Below are 21,770 nucleotides of genomic sequence, written 5' to 3'. Positions count from 1 at the left end.
ATTTGTATGGCTATCTTGACTGTATACAGTACCACTGGTACTCTATTCCATATATACAATATATTATTTTTGCTGATTAAAAAAAAAAAAATGTTGTTAAATGGTGAGGTTGATTGACTTAAGGTTTGGTTCGTTGCCAAAGGCTACACTCAGATTTAAGGCCTTGATTACTGGGACACCCTCTCTCATGTGGTCAAGATCACAACTATTCGGCTCTTCCTAGTTATGACAGCTATTTTTCATTGGCCTCTTTATCAATTTGACATAAAAAATGCCTTTCTTCATGGTGATTTAGAGGAGGAAATCTATATGGAGCAATCTTTTGGTTTTGTTGCTTAGGAGGAGTATGGTTTGGTGTGTAAATTGTGTGGATCTCTCTGGGCTCAAACAGACACCACGTGCTTGGTTTGGGAAATTTAGCCATATTGTTTAGAATTTTGGAATGAAGCGAAGTGAAGCAGATCACTCTAGTTTTTATTGTTATGCTTCTCCCAAGAAGTGTGTTTATCTAATTGTCTATGTCGATGACATTGTTATTACTGGGAATGATGCTGCCAAAATTTCCCAACTAAAGTACTTGGTATTGAAGTGGCTCAATCAAAGGAAGGTGTTGTCATTTCACAGAGAAAATATGCTTTAGACATTTTGGAAGAGACAGGTATGACTAATTGTAGGCCTATTGATTATGGATCGAACTCAGAAGTTAATGTCAGATCAAGGTGAACCTTTTCCAAATCCAAAGAGGTATAGAAGGCTGGTCGGGAAACTCATTTATCTCATAATTGCAAGGCCTGATCTATCATTTGTAGTTGGAGTTGTCAGTCAATTTATGCAAGATCCTCAAATTGAGCACTGGAAAGTTGTGATTCACACATTCTTAGATGCATCAAAAAGACTCCAATACAAGGATTATTGTATAAAGATAGTGGGAATACTCAAATTTGTGGGTACTATGGTGCCGATTGGCCAGGTTGTCCCATAGACAGCCGATCCACCACTGGATACTGTGTATCCTTTGGAGGAAATATTGTCCCTTAGAAAAGCAAGAAACAAAGTGTTGTTGCCTGATCAAGTGCAGAAGTAGAATATAGAGCTATGGCTCTTGTTACTAGTGAATTGGTGTGGATTAAACAACTTCTTCAAGAATTAAAATTGTGGTGTTCAATAGATGAAGTTGTATTGTGATAATCAGACAGCTCTTCACATCGCTTCTAATCCTGTATTTCATGAGAGAACTAAACACATAGAGATTGATTCCATTTTGTTTGGGAAAAGCTACGGTCCAAAGAAATCAGTACCGAATTTATTAACTCCAACAACCAGCTTGTAGACATCCTGACCAAGTCCTTGAGAGGTCCTCGGATCCACTTTATATGTTCCAAGCTTGGAGCACAATTTATATGCTCCAACTTGAGGGGAGTGTTAAAGTTGTTGTTTGATAATTTTTTATATTTCTAGTTTGTTGTAGAAGCTTGTAGAAACTCTTAGAAGCTGTCCTGTAATCTGTCACCATAGGCTAGGCTGTAGCTTTCAGTATGAATTATTTTTTGTACTATCTATCAATTCTCATATATATATATGCATCTCTCAGCAAACTAAGGCTGAGGATCCTTTTTGTGTGCTTATTTTTGCACTCAAACATTTCAAGTAATCTAAATTGATTCTTTGCAATCCTTGTTTATTTTCTTAATCTAAGCTCAATCACCTTTTTTCATAATTTCAAAGTGACTCGTGTTTTATCCTTTTGCAATTTACTCAATTTTGAATATCTTTCTTATTCTTAAATACAGGAACCAAAGGTAAAATAAGGTTATAATCATCCATGATTTGGTTTCATATCACAAGACATAAATTGTGAGCCAGTGATTTTTATTTTTCATTAACAAACTTCAATTTTGATGCATTGCTGAAGTTATTGAAGTCCATGATGTTTGTAAATTATGTTAATTGCTTTGGAGTCTGGTGCTAGGTTATCTTTTTGAAATGTTGTTTTCCAGGAAGCACAACCACTTGAAAAAGGTAATTGTGTTTGTGTCATAATCGTGTTAGACATGCATCAATATTTAGTCTTAAGACCTGTTTGGGTAAGCTTATCTAGAAGCATTTCTAGGGAAAGAAAATAAGATGAAAAAAATGAAATGAGTTTCTCCATATACTCAAATTAATTTATAGTAGCTCTCTTCTTTGATAGAAGCTATATGAGAGAACTTCTACAAAATAACTTAATTTATGCATAAGCTAATTTTAGCTTATGGAGAAGTTTATTTCATTTTTTCTTCATATTTTCTTTTCGTAGAAGTACTTTTGGATAAACTTACCCAAACAGACCCTTTGAGACTTCTCAGACAATGCAAATACTCTGAACTGTATATTATATTTTTTTTTGAACTTTTATTTTTAAAACTTTAATATCAACACAAATGGGAATATCACAATTCATAATATTTAAAATAATTAGATAAATTATAGTATTTTATTATGTTACTCACTCTCACTTTTAAAACAATGATTTTCATGTTGTATTATGATTCTATTGCATGCTATAATATTTAATTTTAGTCGTATTGCGTATCTATGTTTTTTCTTATCAACCAATGTTGTTAGTTTTGTTAGAAGGTTAGTGGGAGGGATTCGAACCACCAACTTCTCCCTTCTCCCTTCTCTTACCAAGTCAATCTTAGAACTCCTTGTGTGTCTATGTTGTAACATGTTTGTGTCCAATGTTGTATCCATGCTTCAGTTTTTTTTTGTTTTGCTTTTGTACGTTACTTTTTTATGATTTGTAAGTATGTTTCTTTTTCCTTAACCACTGTAACCTATTTGATTTGATGTTACAAAGGCACATCTAACATGCTTTGAGCTCAATTGTAGAACTGTGCTGAGCAATGTGTGCCTGTTAGAGTCATTCGTGGTCACGAATCTTCAAGCAGTTACACTGGTAAAGTATACACATATGATGGCTTGTACAAGGTAATTCTTTGAAAATCTTACTCAAATATGTTTTTCTTCAGTGATTGGATTTTCATTTTGACAAACATATCTGCATAGAGAGCTTAACATATCAAATCTTAATTTTTAAAATGTTAAATTTGAATTCTCACACTTTTGAGTTAAGACTTTGATGAGTGAGTACTTTCTCAATACTTTCAATGTGCCGTGTTTTTCTTCTATTTTAATTTCAAAAGTCTTGACTTTTTAATTTATTCCTATGTAAATTTTTTAATGTCTCGTCACTTTGATTTCTATATAATGAAACAATATCCACATTATTGATTGTGAAGGCATTTTTTATTATACTTGATTCCTTGTTGAGGTATATTTCATTGTTGTTTAACAACGATCCTATATATATATATATATATATATATATATATATATGTTCTTACTTTTTAATTTATATTTTAAATTTTAAAACAATTGATGGGGAAACTAACTAGTTGATGCTTAAATATTGGCATTTTTTATTCATTCATCCAACATTTTGTGTTCTAATTTAAGATTTGATTAGTTAGCTTTTAAGCCAAGTTATTTGTTTTTCAACCAGTGCATTTTGATGATACTTCATTGATATTTGAGATAATCTCATCCTGTTAATCAAAGTGAATTAGTAATTAGTATTAGGAAGTTTTGATAATTTGTTGTGAGAAGGGGATTGATGCTTTATTTTCATGATTTATTTTGGCACTAGAGAAGAGTTCGTGAGATGAGCTAGCAGCTGTGTTGAATTTCTTCTAATTCCTATTTTATTGTAGTTGTCTTCATTGTGGCATTTGCTCTCGTCTCTAATGTTGAACATTTTAATTGCTGATAAAAAATGATTCTGAAAATGGGACAGCATTTGCATGCAAGTTAAGGGTTGTACTTCAAGTGTTTTGTGTTTTTTTTTTTGTTTGTATTGCAGGTTGTCAATTATTGGGCAGAAAAGGGAATATCTGGATTTACAGTCTACAAGTTTAGACTTAGGAGGCTCGAAGGGCAACCTACATTAACCACAAATCAGGTTTATTATAATTCTTTAATTTCATCCAAAAACATTTCTTGTTTTGTTGCCTTTTGTTTTTACATGAAATTGCTGTTTATTTATGATGATGGTGAGCCCTGATACAATGGTAATGTTGTCCTCCTTGTTTTACATTTTTAGTGGAATCAAAGTTGTAATGTTTTGAACCTTGTGTCTATTTTTATTCTATTTTTAAAATGCACTAAATGTACAACAGAATCCACATGTTCCGTCTTGTTCTATCCCAACTACCGAATGTTTCTTTAGGGTGATTTATTTTGTAATCTAAGCAGTGGGACTTTAAAATATCTTTGCTTATCTTACATTGTTAACAGGTATATTTTACTTATGGACGTGTACCTCAAACTCTAACAGAAATACGAGGGTAAAAGAAACTTTTATAAATTGAATATTTAATATACTTTATATAAATTATATTGGCTTAATATCTCGGTATACTTTTCCTTAGATTGGTTTGTGAGGATATCACTGGAGGTCAAGAAGATATGCCCATTCCGGCTACAAATTTGGTTGATGACCCCCCTGTTCCACCCACAGGCAAGTTCAATAAGGGGTTTGCAATATATACATATATATAGTGATATAATTAATATAATTAGTTTTTATTTTTCATTCAATCGTTGATTGTCATGGTTTCGAATTCGGAAAGTCTCTTTGTATATGCAAGGGTAAGGCTGCGTACAATGACCTTCTCTCATACCTTCACATAGTAAGGAGTCGTTTCTGGCACAGGGGTACGTTAATTTATTTTTTTTTATAATTCAATCATCGATTGAAGGTTGTTGATGTTATTTTTTTATTATTCAATCATCGATTGCCATTAATTGAAAATTGTTGACTTTTGTAATGTCTTTTAAATCTTGTATCAAGAGTGATTTCTAATTTCTTGACAGTGTAAATAACACTATATCATCAGTCAGTGGTCAAGGACTAAATGTCTGACTTATATAATAAGTGTTTTAAAACTCATCTATAGTGATTCTTAATTGATTGACAGTGTAAATAAAATACATATTTCATCAGTCAGTGATCAAGGTCTTACTATTGTTGCATCCCTGCTCCCCACGTCAGTGGCCCTCTTAACCTGAAATGGTGGGGGAGGGGGGTGAACTGAAAACAAATTCTATAGGGTTTTTCAATGTTATTTAGTGGATGAAATTTATTATTCAGAAACTCTTCCTTCCATGAATCTCTCTTATCATTAGCTCCTTTATTTTTTCCTGTGCCCTGTTTGTGGGATTTATTGTTTTCAAAATCTTGAGGAACCAATTATCAACCATACATACCATTGATCCCCTCCTGTTCATTTAAATAACTAAAATTTAAATTGTTATAATTAAAATGTGTTATAAATAAATTAGTTTTTAACATATAAACTATATTTAGATTTATGATGAATAATTTATAGTGATACATGGTTATTTTTAATTATTGATGATATTTTCTTAAAAAATTATTGAAATTCAATTTAAAGTTCCTAAAAATGCTATTGTTGAAGAAAAACTCTTAAAAAGCTCTTGTTGGAAAATCACCCGTGTTGAGGATTGTTATTCTAATTTATATATAGAGAGGACATGAACTTAGAAAAAGTTAACTAGAGTTGTGAATTAATTTGAATTCTTACTAGAATAGAGAGTCAACATACTATTATTTACGCATTATAAACTTGTGATACTAGCTGAAGTATAATCGTAACAAATACAACTGACATAACTAACTAACTAACTAATTACGTAGTTAAACAGAGATATTAACCAGACTACTGACTAACTACATAAACTACCATGAAAAGATTTAAGATTCCTGAATTAATGTCTAAACCCAATGATTCAAAGAAAAGTTAAAAAATCATGAAAAAAAAAGCTGTCTTGGGGAAGACCACACTGACACAACGATTGTATTTCTGAAATAAGATGAATTGAGCAGGCTTCAGTAGAAAATCATTTCTAGCTTGAGAAGTGGATTTGCTAATTTTATTGTATTTATTTTTCTCCTGCTAATTTGCTTATATGGTTGATGTTTTTTAAAAAAATAATGTTGTAATAGTTATCAAATAGTATGTTTACTATTTTACTTTGGTTTGATGTGTAATTTTTTTATATTTTAGGTTTCACATATTGTAAGTCTGTTAAGGTTGCAAAAAATGTGAAGCTTCCCATGAATGCCACTGGATGCGAATGTAAAGGCATTTGTAATGACCCAACAACCTGTGCATGTGCATTGCGTAATGGCTCTGATTTTCCCTATGTATCTCGGGATGGTGGCAGGTTAGAAACTCAACTGGTTAAATGCATATTAAATTTTATTTGCTTTAATATTTGATGTGGCTTTCATGTATATATTGACAGGTTAGTTGAAGCTAAAGATGTAGTATTTGAATGTGGTCCGGAATGTGGTTGTGGGCCAGGTTGTGTGAACCGAACTTCTCAAAGAGGACTTAGATATCGTCTGGAGGTTGCATATTGGTTTCCGCATTTTTGGATTATTTATTTAAATATATTGTGCTTTTAATGGTGTATTTAATTAAATTTGCATAGGTTTTCCGTACTGCAAAAAAAGGATGGGCTGTTAGATCCTGGGATTTTATACCTTCTGGAGCACCTGTGTGTGAGTACACAGGAATACTTGCCAGGGCAGAGGATATGGATAGCGTTTTAGAAAATAATTATATCTTTGAGATAGATTGCTTGCAAACTATAAAGGGGCTAGGGGGAAGAGAGGTATTGAATCCTATGAAAAATCTTGTAACATTTTTTTTTGTCTGTTGCTTCAGTTTAATGCAAAGAACCTTTGTCTTATCTCGTGGGCAATGTTAATTTTTGACAGCGGCGGTCACAAGACGGAGACATTCCTGCAAATCTTTTGGACAAATATCATGATCAATGTTCTGAAAGTGCGCCAGAGTTTTGTATTGATGCAGGATCTACTGGAAATATTGCTAGGTTTATAAACCATTGTTGTGAGCCTAATCTGTTTGTTCAATGCGTTTTGAGCACACACAATGATTTGAGATTGGCTCGTGTAATGCTGTTTGCTGCTGACAACATACCCCCTTTGCAGGTAACTCATTTTCTATATTTTCTCCCACTTTATCTGATGCATTTTTAGCAATGACTTAAATCTCTTTGATTGCTTGCAGGAATTAACGTATGACTATGGTTATGTGCTTGATAGCGTCTTGGACTCTGATGGGAAGATCAAGCAAATGCCATGTTATTGTGGAGCCTCCGTCTGCAGGAAGCGATTATTCTAATCCTCTCTAGGAAAAGTTGTGTGTGGTCTTTTTGCAAAATTAGTGCGGTTAAGTATTGGTTGTTTAAAACTTGAGCTGCAAAGTGCTCTATTCATTCGTGGTTGATGTGCGCGGTATATACATTGGGCTGAAATTGTAGCAAAGGAACATTGTAATTTTTTGTGCAGATTCAAGAAAATGATATATATATATATATATATATATATATATATATATATATATATATATATATATATATATATAGGCTTATTTTTTGCTAGAAATAACCTGCTTTACTGATTACTGCAAGTTTATTGTGTTTTTAATTTTTTTTAGGTTTGATTTTATTTTTTATGGATACAGTTAGATCATCTAATTTTAAAATAGGTTTAATTTGATCATATCATCTAAATTGAATTAACAATGTTTGTAAAATTTAGTGAGATGACATTGACATAACATGTTTTTTCTAACACCCCTCAAATTTTAATTGATTTAATTGAATAAAAAAAAATTAAAAGATCAAATTAAACTAAAAAAAATAATATAGGGAAAAATTAATTTAATCTTTTTGTAAAGATATAAGGAGACTATACATTTAGAAGAATTAACTGTCTTGTGAGTAGCACTAAAAAAAATGAAGGATAGCCGATCAAAATGAGAAAAAAAAAACATAAGAACCAAACAACTAATACTTGAGGTTGCCTTACGGTTTAAGTGTGCTTGATTAGAGGGTAATGTTAGGTGCATTAGCACTTAATGTTAAAGGACAAAAATATCCTTGGTGTTATTTTAAAAAGTTTTGTGCACCCAGCCTCCATTTCTCATGCCGCGAATGCTATTCTTCTTATAATCCATGTTTTGTTGGCATTGAGGACGTGCATTGGACTGCTCCACTATCGATTGTCGAGGTAAGCCTCTTCTCCCTGTGGGTGTTGTTTTCATTTTTGCGTCGTTTGTGCTTTTGTATTGTGTAGGGATTTAGTTGATCCGCATTGGAGGTAGTTTATAGGATTATGCATACAGATGAAGTAGGATGTAGATGATCCGTAATGGATTTTAGGCTTACGGATGAAATAAGCAGCATACAGATCAAGTTGATCCGTATGAGTCTTACGGATCATGTTAATCTGTAACATGCATATGGATCAAGTTGATTCGTAGGTGTCTTATGGATTACCTTGATCTGTAAAACACATACAGATCAATTTGATCCATATGACCCTATTTTTATTAAAAAAAATGTAAAATAGGTTTTAATTTATGAAAAATGTTTTTTATTAGGGTTTAGGGTTAGTTTTGAGGGTTTTAGGGTGAAGTAGAATACGAATGAATAATGAAATAAGTTTCAAATTATGTTGTAATTCTTTGATCAAGTTGATATTGCTTTGAAATTTGTTTATGCTAAAAAGTTTGGTTTGTATTGTATAATGTTTGAATTGTTTGAACATGTTGATATTGGCTTAAAATTTGGTTAGTTTGTATTACTTTTGACTTCAGTGGAATACCTTAAGCCAAATGACTTTAAATAAGCGAATACCTCAAGCCAAACCATGGGTTAAGCGAATACCTTAAGCACATAACTTGATTTTAGCTGATAGGAGGAACTCAATCTTTTTACCTTTTTAATTACTTATCCTATAAGTAGTTATGGAGAATTTCATTGACATACCTAAACTAAATGTGAACCAGATACTTTAGATAAGTATTTAGCCTATTAATTAGATTGTGATGAATTTGTGTAGTTATACAATTTGTATATGTTTAGGATGGCAACTTCCTAACAAAATGGTATATGGTGTTCGTCCAAGTGTTGATGAGTATGAGAAGTTAATACAGTTTCTCTGCTTGAAGGCTTTGGATTGGGAAATGGTAGAAAATCTACAGGAAGAAATGAAAGGGAGTGGTTTGCATCTCAAAGGCATGATGACGGGTTTGATTAGAGTTGTCAAGGAGATGGAGAAGGAGGTTGTGGAGGTTGAGAGCATTACTGCAGTGGCGTAAACATCTGGTGCACCTAGCATCACCCCTGATTAGACTGCATTCATATTTTTTTATTGATTTGTTTTAGTTTTCCAGGTCCATATATTCATTGAATTTCTTTTATGGAAAAAAATAAAAACAATAAATAAATAAATTATTATGCTTGAAAATATGAGTGTATGACTTTGTCGTCATGTAATTTAGTGATTATAATTGAACTGATAACTGAACAAATTGAAAAGATTGAAAAAAAAAGTTTAGGTTAAAGTAGATTTTGGTTCCTATATTGAAAATTATGTAAGATGAAAATACTAGCAAACGTACTCCTTTCAAGATTATTTTATCATCAGTTAAAATTTATTATTAACATACCCTTTTCAATTCAATGTTCCTTCCTGACCCTTTATTTTTCTAAGCCTTATCTAAACACGAAAAAGAGAGTTGAATTATGTTATGAAAATTTTTTGTAACTACTATTTGAAAACCAAACTTAATGTTATTTTCTTAACAAAGTCTTTTTATAGGCTCTACGCAAATCACTAAGATATACTTACAAGGTAAACTCTTGAGGCAATTGTCTTTGATGACATATGAAATCCTTTTAGCCTAATGTTCAGACAGAAACTAAGGAGCTGCAAGTGGGAAAGAATGGGCCAGAAGAAGCTTCAAAAGATAGGCCCAAGAGGAAGCATTATCGACTTTCATACCTGAAGGATTATGAGTAAAAGACTAATTAAGCAGAAGCAAATATCATAGTTGGTTGAGGGAATAATTTTGTTAGAGTGTTGTTGGTTATTAGGACCTTTCTGTTAGAGTATTGCTGGTCGTTAGCACCTTTCTGTTATGATTGTTAGACCTTGGTCTGGTAATAGGATAGACTATATATATATATGTATGAAGTTTCTTAAGAGGAAGCAGAAAATAATATCACTCTTTTTTTCCTTACATTCTCTCCTGTTTGGAGGCAACCTTTAGTCCTCAAATTCTAAGGGGCAGTTAAGGTTCAGAGCCTTAACAACTTGGTGCTTTCATTGCCATGGTGGAATCGATCCGTTCAAAGTCCAACATAGACCGTATCAAAGACACCATTGCTCGACTCACCTACTCTCAAATCAACATGTCCACCAAGATCGACAACCTTATCCTTTGCCTGGAACGATTGGAGACCATCCAACCTTTCCCTGCTTCTTCCGCTTCCACTCCCTACCTATAATTACCTTCCTCGGCCCACCACAGGATGAAGTTAGAAGTTCCCCACTTCAACGACATTGATCCCATGGGTTGGATCTTTAAGATCACCCAATTTTTTGATTACCACTCTACTCCAGATAGTGAATGTCTGACCATAGCCTCCTTCTACATGGATGGTCTAGTGTTGGCATGGCTCCAATGGATGTCTCAGAATGCCCAACTATCCTCGTGGTCTCCTTTTCTCCACGCCCTCGAAGCCTGTTTTGCACCGTCTTCCTACGAGGACCTGACTGGGCTGCTTTTCAAGCTAACACAACAAGGTATAGTTACTGAGTACCTATCTGAGTTTGAATCGTTGGCCAATCGCATCGTGGGGTTGCCGAATCAATTCCTCCTTAGTTGCTTTGTCTCGAGACTCACCATTGAGATTCACCGTGAGGTACAGGCCCTACAACCTCTGACGCTAACTCAGGCAGCGTCTCTGGCTCGTCTCTAGGAGGAGAAGATCCTCAATTCCCGTTGTTCCCTTCGAGTCAAACCTCCGTTGTCGTTTTCAGGACCGCCACGATCTCGATTTTCTTCGACCATGGGACCTCTGTCACCTCGCTTCACCACAAGTTCCTCATCATTAGTTTCGACGCCACCATCGCTCCTCCCCAGCAAACCACCACCCATTCTGATTAAGCGCTTGTCTCTGAAAGAAATTACGACTTGATGAGAGAAGGGGTTGTGCTTTAATTGCGATGAAAAGTTTTCACGGGGTCATCGCTGCTCCTCTAAGCTCTTTCTGTTGATTTTTAAGGATGAAGAGGAGGACCTTCCCGAAGGTTCCCTTCCCTCTTTAGCACCTAATACACTAACGGACCCGAATACTCTACCCCATGTCCAAATTAGTTTACATGCCTTCTCGGGCCATGCAGCCCCAGAGATACTCTGCTTATTGGGCTAGATTTCACGCAAGTCGGTGCTAATATTAATAGATGGGGGTAACACCCATAATTTCGTGCAACAACAACTTGTTTCAACACTAGGCTTCTACACTCAGACCACAACCCCATTAAGAGTCACTGTCGGCAACGGTGATGAACTTCAATGTCACCAGCTTTGCAAGGATGTTCCAGTACATATTTAGGGCCAAACCTTCTCAATCAATTTCCATGTTCTGGCCTTGTGTGGAGTCGACCTTGTACTTAGCGTTCAATGGTTGAAGTCGTTGGGTCCAATTCTCACGGACTACAACACTCTTACCATGCAATTCCGCTATGAAGACAGGGTAGTGGAGCTCACTCCAGTAACCCCTCGATTGCTACGGCGCATGACCCAGTCCGGCACTGCGAGCACGTTCTTCCACTTGCGCATAGAGCCTCCTTCAACCCAAAAAACTTCTTCCCCAAACTCTCCTCACCATCAATCACCTGCCATCTCCAGCCTCATTGCCCAATTTCACAATCTATTTCAGCCACCTATGACCCTACCACCAGCACGCACCACTAATCATTCCATTACGCTCATTCCCAATGCCTCCTCTATGAATGTCAGGCCCTACCGATATCCATAGTACCAAAAACAAGAGATCGAAAACCAGGTTGACACAATGCTAAAACAGGGGCTCCTACAACCAAGTACCAGCGCTTTTTCATCTCCGGTCCTGCTCGTGAAGAAGCGAGATGGTTCTTGGCAATTTTGTGTGGACTACCGGGCTTTGAATGCTATCACGGTCAAAGACCACTTTCTTATTCCAATAGTGGATGAATTGTTGGATGAGCTCGACGATGCCAAGTGGTTTTCAAAACTGGATTTACTGCAATGAATCAGATATTCAAACCTTATTTGCGCAAATTTATTATTGTTTTCTTCTACGATATTTTAATTTATAGTGCTACCTTCAATGATCATCTGCTCCATTTCACAACTGCGTTCCAGGTTTTACAGAATGGAGAATTCCACCTCAAGTTGTCCAAATGCTGTTTTGCTTGGACCCAAATAGAATACCTGGGTCACTTGGTTTCGGCGGCAGGAGTAGAACAAGTACAAAAAAAGGTGAAGGCAGACCAACAAAGGCCACCACTGCGTTCATTTTCGGGCCTTGCGTGGATTTTTTGGTCTGACGGGGTTCTATTCCAAATTCATTAAAGGCTATGCAACCATAGCGGCGCCATTAATGCACCTCCTAACCCAGGAGCAGTTCAGGTGGCCACTAGAGGCAGACCTTGCTTTTCAAATTCTCAAGGATGTTGTCAGTACGACACCAGTCTTAGCTTTACCCAACTTTGCCATTCCATTCGTAGTCGAGACAAACGCCTCGAGGGTTGGTATGGGCACAATGTTTTCGTAGGGAGGTCACCTCATCGCCTTTTTCAATAAGTAGTTCTGCCCCAAATTAATTGGTGCATCCACTTACATCCGAGAACTTGTCGCCATTACCACGACGGTCAAGAAGTGACGTCAATATCTGTTAGGACATCGTTTTATCGTCCTCACTGATCACCGCAGTCTTAAAGAACTCATGGCACAGGTGATACAGACACCAGAACAACAATTGTATTTATCTCGCCTTCTTGGATATGACTATACAATCCAATATCGTGCCAGCAAATCCAACATGGTGGAAGATGCCTTATCAAGAGTCTATGAACCACCTACAGGGACTCTGTTGTTATTGTCCACACCCCACTTCGCTTTTCTTGAGGAATTGAAGAAGGAGTTAATTGCAAATTCTGATTTTCTCGTGCTTCGACAAGTCATCCAGTTCATCCCTGACTCTCATCTCAATTATTCCATTACTCAAGACTTCATCATGAAAAATGGACGAAGTTGGTTACCAAATGGACTTCCTTTTATTCAAACTCTATTGTCTGAATTTCACCAGTCACCGACGAGAGGCCATATGGGGGTCTGCAAAACTCTGGCTCGCCTAAACGATAATTTTACTTGGGCTAACATTCATCAGGATGTTCGCAAATTCATTCCTAGCTGTTTGGATTGCCAACATACTAAATATGAAACCACTTGCGCATGAGGATTATTGGTTTTGTTGCCGGTATCTCAAGACCATGGGAAGATTTGTCCATGGATTTAATTTTTGGTCTACCGGCGTATCGCGACCATACATCAATTTTGGTGGTGGTGGTGGATAGATTTTCGAAGGGTACCACTTGGGTATGCTACCCATACACCATAATGCTCATTTAGTAGCCTTGCTATTCTTGGACATTGTCGGTAAGCTTCATGGTATGCCCCGTAACATCGTCTCTGACAAAGACCCACTGTTCATTAGCAGATTCTGGCGGGAGCTGTTCTCCTTAAGTGGCACGAAGCTCCGCATGAGCTCTACCTACCACCCTCAATCAGATGGTTATACTGAAGTTGCAAATCGAATCGTTGAGCAATATCTCAGGGCCTTTGTTCATAACAGACCGACATCATGGGGGCGGCTTTTGATGTGGGCCGAATGGTCCTACAATACATCATCCCACTCTGGTACTAGCAATATGTCACAAGCACCTCCAATCTCGAAGCAGTAGATGAGTTACTCACAAATCGAGGTTCGGTATTTGCTTCCCTACGCAAGAAACTGTTGAAAGCTCATAATTGCATGAAGAAGGTAGCAGATGGCCATAGGAGAGATAAAGAGTTTCAGATTGGTGATTGGGTGATGGTGAAATTGAGACCACACCGACAAGTCTTAGCTACAGGACAATCTTATTCAAAACTGTCTAAGCGATTTTATGGACCGTTTTAGGAGGAAGATCGCATTGGAAAAGTGGCCTATAAACTACAACTGCCAGAACACTCCCACATTCACCCGGTGTTCCACTGCTCAATTCTGAAACCATTTCATCAATCTTCTTTGATGATACCAGAAGCCGTAGCTCTACCAATGTCAGCAGTGGACAACAAACCTGAGGTTCGTCCTTTAGTTTTCTTGGCAACTCGATGGGACTCTACTTCTTATGAGTCGAAACAACAAGTCCTCGTTCAATGGACTGGGTTAGCTCCGAAAGACACATCTTGGGAGGACTGGTTTGACTTAAAGGCTACTTATCACCTTGAGGACAAGGTGTTGTCTGATGCGCACGGGAATGTTAAGAAAAAAACTAAGGAGGTGCAAGTGGGAAAGAATGGGCCAGAATAAACTTCAAAAGATAGGCCCAAGAGGAAGCATTACCAACCTTCATACCTAAAGGATTATGAGTAAAAGACTCATTTAGCAGAAGCAAATATCATAATTAGTTGAGGGAATAGTTCTGTTAGAGTGTTGTTGAGTATTGTTGGTTGTTAGCACCTTTCTGTTATGATTGTTGGACTATATGTGTGTGTGTGTGTGTGTGTTTTTTTTTTTTTTTTCTTAAGAGGAAGCAAAAAATAATATCAGTCTTTTTTTCCTTACCTTCTCTTCTGTTTGGAGGCAGCCCTTAGTCCTCGAATTCTACGGGACAGTTAAGGTTCAGAGCATTAACACATATACACTCAGAATGTTCACGAAGTTACAAAGTACAAGAAATCACATAGAATAGTGTCACTAAATTCAAACAAAAAATTATTATTTGCATTGGTTCCTTTAAGGCTTTATAGAGAATTGTAGAGTATGTTATACTCTGTTGAAGCTCTCATGTTCTGTTCATTGTAATTTGAACGTTGGTATAATAAATGTTGCATAATGTCTATAACCAACTTTTGTCATCTAGGATTTGATAAAGCATATTACTTATTTTGTTTGCTTCTAACTTTCAGAAACAAGCATCTATTTTGAATTTAAAGGAACGAAACACTTAAAAAAATGGTGATGAACTCGTCGGTATAACTTACCATCTAACATGCTGTAGAGGGACATTTTCCTTGCTTAATTCAAATCATTTTCATGGTATCTCCCAACGTCATAGATAACACTAAAAGTACCAATGTTCCACTTGAACCTTCAGAGACTTGTCTCGTGCTTCGCCCAAAAATGAATTTAACGATAGAATTGAGCGAGAATATTTGCAAAAGTGGTTGTTAGGAGTTTCTTCACGTTAATAATAAAGGGAGTTTACCTACAAGGACTACACCACTTAAAGTTAGAAAAGAGAAGGAAAAAAACTTACTCCCTCCTTTCTATTAGTATTGTAATAAAGAAAATCAATAAATAAATAAAAGAAAATAATAATTTGACAAAATCTTTTTATTATTAATTCATTTTTAGATTGATACTCATAATTAATAAGAAATATAAGTAAAAAAATCATTAATATTACGTTAAGAAGTTAAAATAATAATTATTATAAGATATATATTTTTCCTTCCGAAAGAGAGTATTTCAAAATGTTAAGTTTGTGGAAAAATAACTATGGACTGCATTTCGCATATTTATATTCAAAGAGAATTAAACGTTTTGAAATATAAACCAGGTGAAAACTGCTATTATGGGCAACTGGCTAACTGTTCACTATTGAAAAATACATTTTTAACACATCTTATCTTAGCTCTGATCATTATGCTTGAGTTGAAGCTCATACCTAAGGCAGTTCTACTTCTAGAAACTAATGAACTTGGCCATAGGCAAATCTTGGCACATGATGTCGTTCCACAAATTTACGAAAGGGAGCATTAGTCTGAGGGAAACAAAGGGGGAAAAAGGTACAAGTCTGATAATGTCAAATTATGCAATTCTAGGAACTAACTACGCCATTACACAGGCTCCTCCTGAGCTTTCTTCCTGTACTGGCGGTTTAACTTCTGCAAGCTCTTTTTAACGACTTCAACTTCTGGTTCATCTTCTTCCATTGCACAAGCATCACTGTTCTCAGAATCACCAGCAGCTATGCCAACAGGGAAGGCTCTTCTATTCATGGCCTCCATGCCAGCATCAAGCTTTGGCTTTGGCACCGTCTCACTGTCGCACATATTGGCATCTCCAGATTTCTTCTTTGATATAAAGGTTACCGATGGAAGATCTTCCAAAGCTTCATCTGCTTGAGATCCAGTTCCCTTGGCAGCATTTGACCCCTTCAACTGCGAAAGGAAGCTCATGCATGCTTCCTTATTTGATTTGTCATCCATGTCACTTGGAGAATCATCAAAAGTGTAACGCGTGTATCTTGAAGGATTACGAATGTAATCTGGAACTGCTGAATCAAATTCTTGCGACTTTGACAACTGATCCGAAGCTGTATCCTCTTCCATTGAAGAGGTCTTCATGCGAACATCCCTGGTTCCTTCATGCCCATCAACATCATCATTACCTCTATCGTCACATTCAGAATCAAACCGAACACGTTTCTGCGGCCTGGGCTCCGAAGGGTTATCCTTACTTCTCAAGATTGACTTTGGGTTAACAGCATCACCACCACTACCAATGTCTGGCGCAGATTTCTCAGAGACATGCAGAGCATCAATTTTTTTAGCTGCTGCTTCATCATCCTGCTTCAGCCTAATCCTCGCAGCCAAATGATTTGCACGCGGGTCTCTCACTAAATCTCTGAACGAAGTGGGGAAAACATTGCAAGAACTAATCTCAACTCCATCGTCATTTATATCCTTCATATACAAGCGATCACCCAAGTTCTCTTTGCCTATAGCCTGCTTGTCATATTGATCCTCCTCTTCCTGCATAAAGTGAGATTCAGTCAATTTTCTTTACTAATCCCAACTTTGAGGATGAAAAACTAGTAACAATTAGTCACAACAAGAATCACAAAAATGAAAAAAAACATAGTACTCTCAAGTTATATTCTTGATTTGAGCTCACACAAATAATAATAATAATATAAAACAACTTATTAAACTTAAATACCACCGTCCCAATTGAAAATCCCGCTCCAATTAATCCACATGTTTTGTTGTATTTGAAATTTACATATATAATCTTAGTCCATCACCGTCATAATAGACTTCTTCAATATATCCATATCTTCCTTTCCTACCCAATTTTTCAACAAAAAAAAAGATGCAAAATTTAAAAAATGATTGATTCCATTGCAGTTCTAAATTCTAAATGAAAAAAAGAAATCAATTTCGGTCATCTAATTGGCTGAGTGAAATGGGTTTAAAATTATAATTAAACAATGGGTTTAAAAGAGGGATGAAAGTTACATACCTCGTAATCGAGGGTGCAATCTCGGCCAATACCAGCCTTAATCTGCCACTGTTCATCATCGTAATCAGGGGGTTTAGAGGGTCCACGTGGCTCTTCTTCTTCGTCGTCGTCGAAATCATTGAGGTCCTTCTCGAGCTGAACCCGGGAACTGGAAAATGAATAGGATTGGGATTGGGGTTTAGTTTTGGGCTTGGGTTTGGGTTTGGGGGTGCGATTGGAAGGGGTGTTTTGGATTTCGTCTTCGGTGAGAGACCAGAGTGAGTTGAGGGAAGAAGAAGCGGGGATTGGAAGAGAACCAAATGCTCTCTCTGCTCGCACTCTGAAACTGTCTTCCATGATGCCGTTGGGTGCAGTGGCTGAGGGAACCGTACACAAAGAATTGTTCTGTTTATGTAGGCAAAAGGGTAAGGGTGAGGGAGTGTATTATTGGCGTTACGAAGAAGCCTGTTATTCCAAAGAAGCTTGTGAGGTAAGTCCAATACTTTATACTAGCAATTTGTGGCTGCGTATCCTCTAAAAAAACTTTGGCTGATGCTAGGTGCACCCAGCATTATGGCTGGTACACCAAGCACTTAATGGAAAAAGTTGAAAATACCCCTGCGTATTTTTTAAAAAGTTTTGTGCACTAAGCTTTTCTTCTTCTGCCATTCTCCTTCTTCCGCGAGCTGAGTCTCCTTCTTCCGCGAGCTGCCTCTTCTTCTTTTGCGAGTTGCTTCTTCGTCATGTGCGTGCCTCTTCTTCTTCCATTCTCCGTGAGCATTATTGGCGGTGTTATCGTGGTAGTTTTTCTCTTCCGGCAAGACGTACATTGCGGTGCTCCACCATCGAGGTAAGCCAATTGTCCCTTTTCTTGTGTCGTTCTGCTTCCATTTTTGCTTGTGTAGTGCAGTTTGTAGGGATGTAGTTGATCCGCGTAGGGATTTAGGTCATCCGTAGTAGAGACAAGGTCGGACATAGTTGATCCGCAATAGGAATAGATGATCCGTAGTCTGTGTTGAGCTTACGGATCAAGTTGATCCGCAAGCAGCATAGGTTGATCTGCAAGCTTCTTACGGATCAACTTGATCCGCAAGAATCTATTTTAATTTTAAAAAGTGGAAATTAGGTTATAATTTATGAAAAATGGTTTTTAATTAGGGTTTAGGGTTACTTTTGAGGCTTTTAGGCTGAAGTATGATATTGTATAATGCTTGTTTATGATATTGGTTTGAAATTTGGTTTTAAGGCTTTTTGGTTTGTATTGTATAATGTATGATATTGTATAATGCTTGTTTTAGATATTTTGATTGGTGTGAATTTATATTTTGAAGGTTTCAATGATTTATTACTTTATCTATATCTTGTATGCTAGTGAATAACAAATTGAGAATAGGAACACAAACTATTAAGTTGTAGCACTACTTTGAACACAAACTATTAAGTTTTGCTGAAAGTTTCTCCTAGTTCTGTGTTTGAAGCCCTTAAATTTAGTCACTCATTAGAATCCCAAAAGCATGCCAAAAAACATTAGAACCCTATAATCTTTTTTAAGGGCTTCTCATATGGTGCTTCTCATGTGCTTAAAAAAGATTAGAACCCTTAAATTTAGACAAGAATTTCTGATGCTGCTTCTCATATGCCTGATAGCAGTAAACTAACTAGGTCCAAAACTTCCTGAAATTATTGTATAATAGATCATTAACCACAAAACAAAATCATAAACTATCTTAGCAATAAGAGAAATAAATGGTGCCACTCCGATGCCACAAAACTGAACCTAGCTCATCCATGACATAGCTGAAAAATATGGACAAAAAATGTGCAGTGAGTTCAAGTGGAGGTGTATCATTGGGAAAAATTGATGATTCATGGGACACTTCAATTTTGTTTTTATCCCATTTAAAGTATTGAACCCAACCATTAAGTAGTCAAACATTGATCCTAGATTTAGTAAGTTGAACAAGTTAAAATTGTGATGAATTTGTGTGGTTTAGTGATGGAATTTGTGGTAGATATTTGCAGATCATGGTTAGGACTAGAGGCTTAGGTCGTGCCTTAGGTAGGGTTATTGGTAGAGCTCTAGGGAGAGAGGATCGTCATCATTCTGATGATGCTCCCCAGCGGCGAAGGCCTACCACATCGGCACGCAGACAACAGGGAGCTGTCCTTGTTGCCGAGGATGAGCTTGTGCTACCTGCGGACGAGCCTGTGGTACCTACGGTTGACCCTGTGGTAGCTTCCGATGAGCCTATGATAGATGCAGACGTACAGGACACTGGTGCAGAGGCTGTTGCAGATGAGCCTGAGGGATTTCTAGGTGGACCGCGTGACGCGCTGGTGCTTACTAAGTATGCTAACCATGTTGCAGCCAGCGTATGGAGCAGAGAGGTATTTATAATTTTCAATTTAAGTTATTTGTTAAGTAATTTTTATTATCGAAATTTGTATTCCTTTAAAATATTATGTTAATAAATTGCCTGTTCCTTTATACTTCAATTTAGGAACGACCTGAATTGAAGTTATCCTCTTATGGGAGGGAGGTGTAGAAATTAGGTAGGCCATTTCCTGTAATTGGGGGTTAGTTGCTGGCACAGGAGTAAGTCCTCTGATCACGTGTTCAGTAGACACTGGTGATCAAGGACTTATATCCTCGTTTGTGGAGAGATGGCACAGGGAGACTAGTAGTTTTCATCTTCCCATAGAGGAGGTTACCATCACCCTCGACAACGTGGCGTCTCTTCTTCATCTTTCCGTTGTTGGCGCCTTCCATAGCTTCCAGCCTCTGCACGTCGACGAGGCGATGTTGATGTTGGTTGACTTGCTATTGGTCTCAGGAGAGGCAGCTAGGGCCAAGACAAGACATTGCCATGGACCATACGTACGCCTATCTTGGCTACGAGATATATATCAGCGCAAATGTTAAGCCGGACATTGGACAACTGCAGCTCGTGCCTATCTTTTTCATCTTCTAGGTTGCACTCTTTTTGCTAACAAGAGTGCAACCCATGTTCATGTTGTCTTCTTAGACACTTTGCGAGACCTCAGTCAGACTGGGAGGTATGCATGGGGAGCTGCTGCCCTGGTGCATATGTACGATCACTTGAATGATGCTTGTATCAGTAGCAGCCGACAGCTTGCTGGTTACATCACCCTATTACAGGTAATTAATATGTTTTTCATAAGTTAATTACAACAATGTTTTAATTAGGGTATTTTAGACGTTCATTTGAAATTTGTATGATTTTCATGTAACATTTGTAGTGTTGGATATATGAGCACTTTCCGTCAGTTGCGGAGTGCATCGTTGATCCGGACTACGACGAGGTGTCTCCACGTGCATGCCGATGGATTGCTATGAAGAAGACTGTGAAGACCATATCTACAGAGACCTATAGGCAACATCTGGATCGACTCAGGATTCCTAATGTCTGCTAGATGCCTTATAGGGAGCATCAACCAGCCCGGGAGTTTTAGTTGATTTCATGCTTTTCCGGTTAGCTCCGCTGGGGGCCCGTTGCTGTCAGACACTGACCAGAAAAGGTCATGCGGAAGTTCGGATACATCCAGTGTATTCCTGCACAGTCTATCAATTCATGAGAGTCATTTGATGAAATAGACGATAGGTGGATGCACTACTCATACCATCTTGCGCCAGCAGGTGAGATGTGTGTTGTGCCAGGTCAGTGTGCGCCCGACTACATTGATTGGTTCTTGGTCATTTCTCATCCATTCGTGGCAGTGGCACAACCATTAGATCCGCCGCGCGATGCACCTGCGACACATCATGCCGCATTTGTGGAGCCACATAGGCCCCAGGTCCTAGAGCCAGCCCAGACATGCAGTGGTAAGTTTGACTATTTGCGAGATATGTATCAAATGTCATTTACATCAAATATTTTAATACTAATTTGTGTAATTTGTTTGTTTTCTATTTAACAGGAGGCTTGCCAAGTGATCGCTGAAAGGTTGGAGCGTCATCTCAACCTAAGGATAGTCACGCCAGGCACAAAGACACATGAGATCATCGAACAATGCCTCAGGATTGCCAGGGGTGTCACAGAAGACCGCACTGTGTATGTGAGGTCTTGACGTAGGCGACGCACAGATCAACTATAGTTTATTTACACATTTGATATTATCATATTTGGAAGATGTATATACTTTTCTTGTATTTGCAAATATGTTTGTTTTTTACTGAACATTTTGTATATTTTAAGTTATTTTGGTTTATAATATTAGTTCATAATATTAGTTTATAATATTAGTGTTAACGTTTAAATGTTATTTTT

At 37.1% G+C, this 21,770-nt stretch overlaps 2 protein-coding genes across 3 annotated transcripts in view; one reads left to right on the top strand and one right to left on the bottom strand.

Moving 5' to 3' along the window:
- The window catches only part of LOC114398360 (histone-lysine N-methyltransferase, H3 lysine-9 specific SUVH4-like), a 34,364-nt gene extending 26,827 nt beyond the window's left edge, over window positions 1–7,537 (top strand). For both annotated transcript variants that reach the window (XM_028360549.1, XM_028360548.1), the window contains exons 8-16: window positions 2,872–2,970; window positions 3,902–4,000; window positions 4,336–4,385; window positions 4,470–4,558; window positions 6,129–6,288; window positions 6,370–6,475; window positions 6,559–6,741; window positions 6,848–7,081; window positions 7,161–7,537. In XM_028360549.1, coding sequence (XP_028216350.1) covers window positions 2,872–2,970; window positions 3,902–4,000; window positions 4,336–4,385; window positions 4,470–4,558; window positions 6,129–6,288; window positions 6,370–6,475; window positions 6,559–6,741; window positions 6,848–7,081; window positions 7,161–7,274 — 1,134 coding nt within the window. In that variant the 3' untranslated portion in view covers window positions 7,275–7,537. The remainder of the gene's footprint in view (window positions 1–2,871; window positions 2,971–3,901; window positions 4,001–4,335; window positions 4,386–4,469; window positions 4,559–6,128; window positions 6,289–6,369; window positions 6,476–6,558; window positions 6,742–6,847; window positions 7,082–7,160) is intronic.
- Window positions 7,538–15,796: 8,259 nt separating this feature from the next.
- LOC114400590 lies at window positions 15,797–17,964 on the bottom strand. Its single transcript, XM_028363102.1, has 2 exons — window positions 17,503–17,964; window positions 15,797–17,012 (listed from the first exon to the last, which is right to left on the bottom strand). Exons 1-2 carry the CDS (start codon window positions 17,836–17,838, stop codon window positions 16,095–16,097), a joined length of 1,254 nt encoding a protein of 417 aa, XP_028218903.1. The 5' UTR covers window positions 17,839–17,964; the 3' UTR covers window positions 15,797–16,094.
- Window positions 17,965–21,770: the final 3,806 nt, after the last annotated feature.

The sequence above is a fragment of the Glycine soja genome, chromosome 19 (assembly GCF_004193775.1).
Source record: "Glycine soja cultivar W05 chromosome 19, ASM419377v2, whole genome shotgun sequence".
Taxonomy (NCBI): domain Eukaryota; kingdom Viridiplantae; phylum Streptophyta; class Magnoliopsida; order Fabales; family Fabaceae; genus Glycine; species Glycine soja.
Note: the sequence above shows the minus strand (reverse complement) of the source record. Positions and strands in the feature narration are given on the sequence as shown.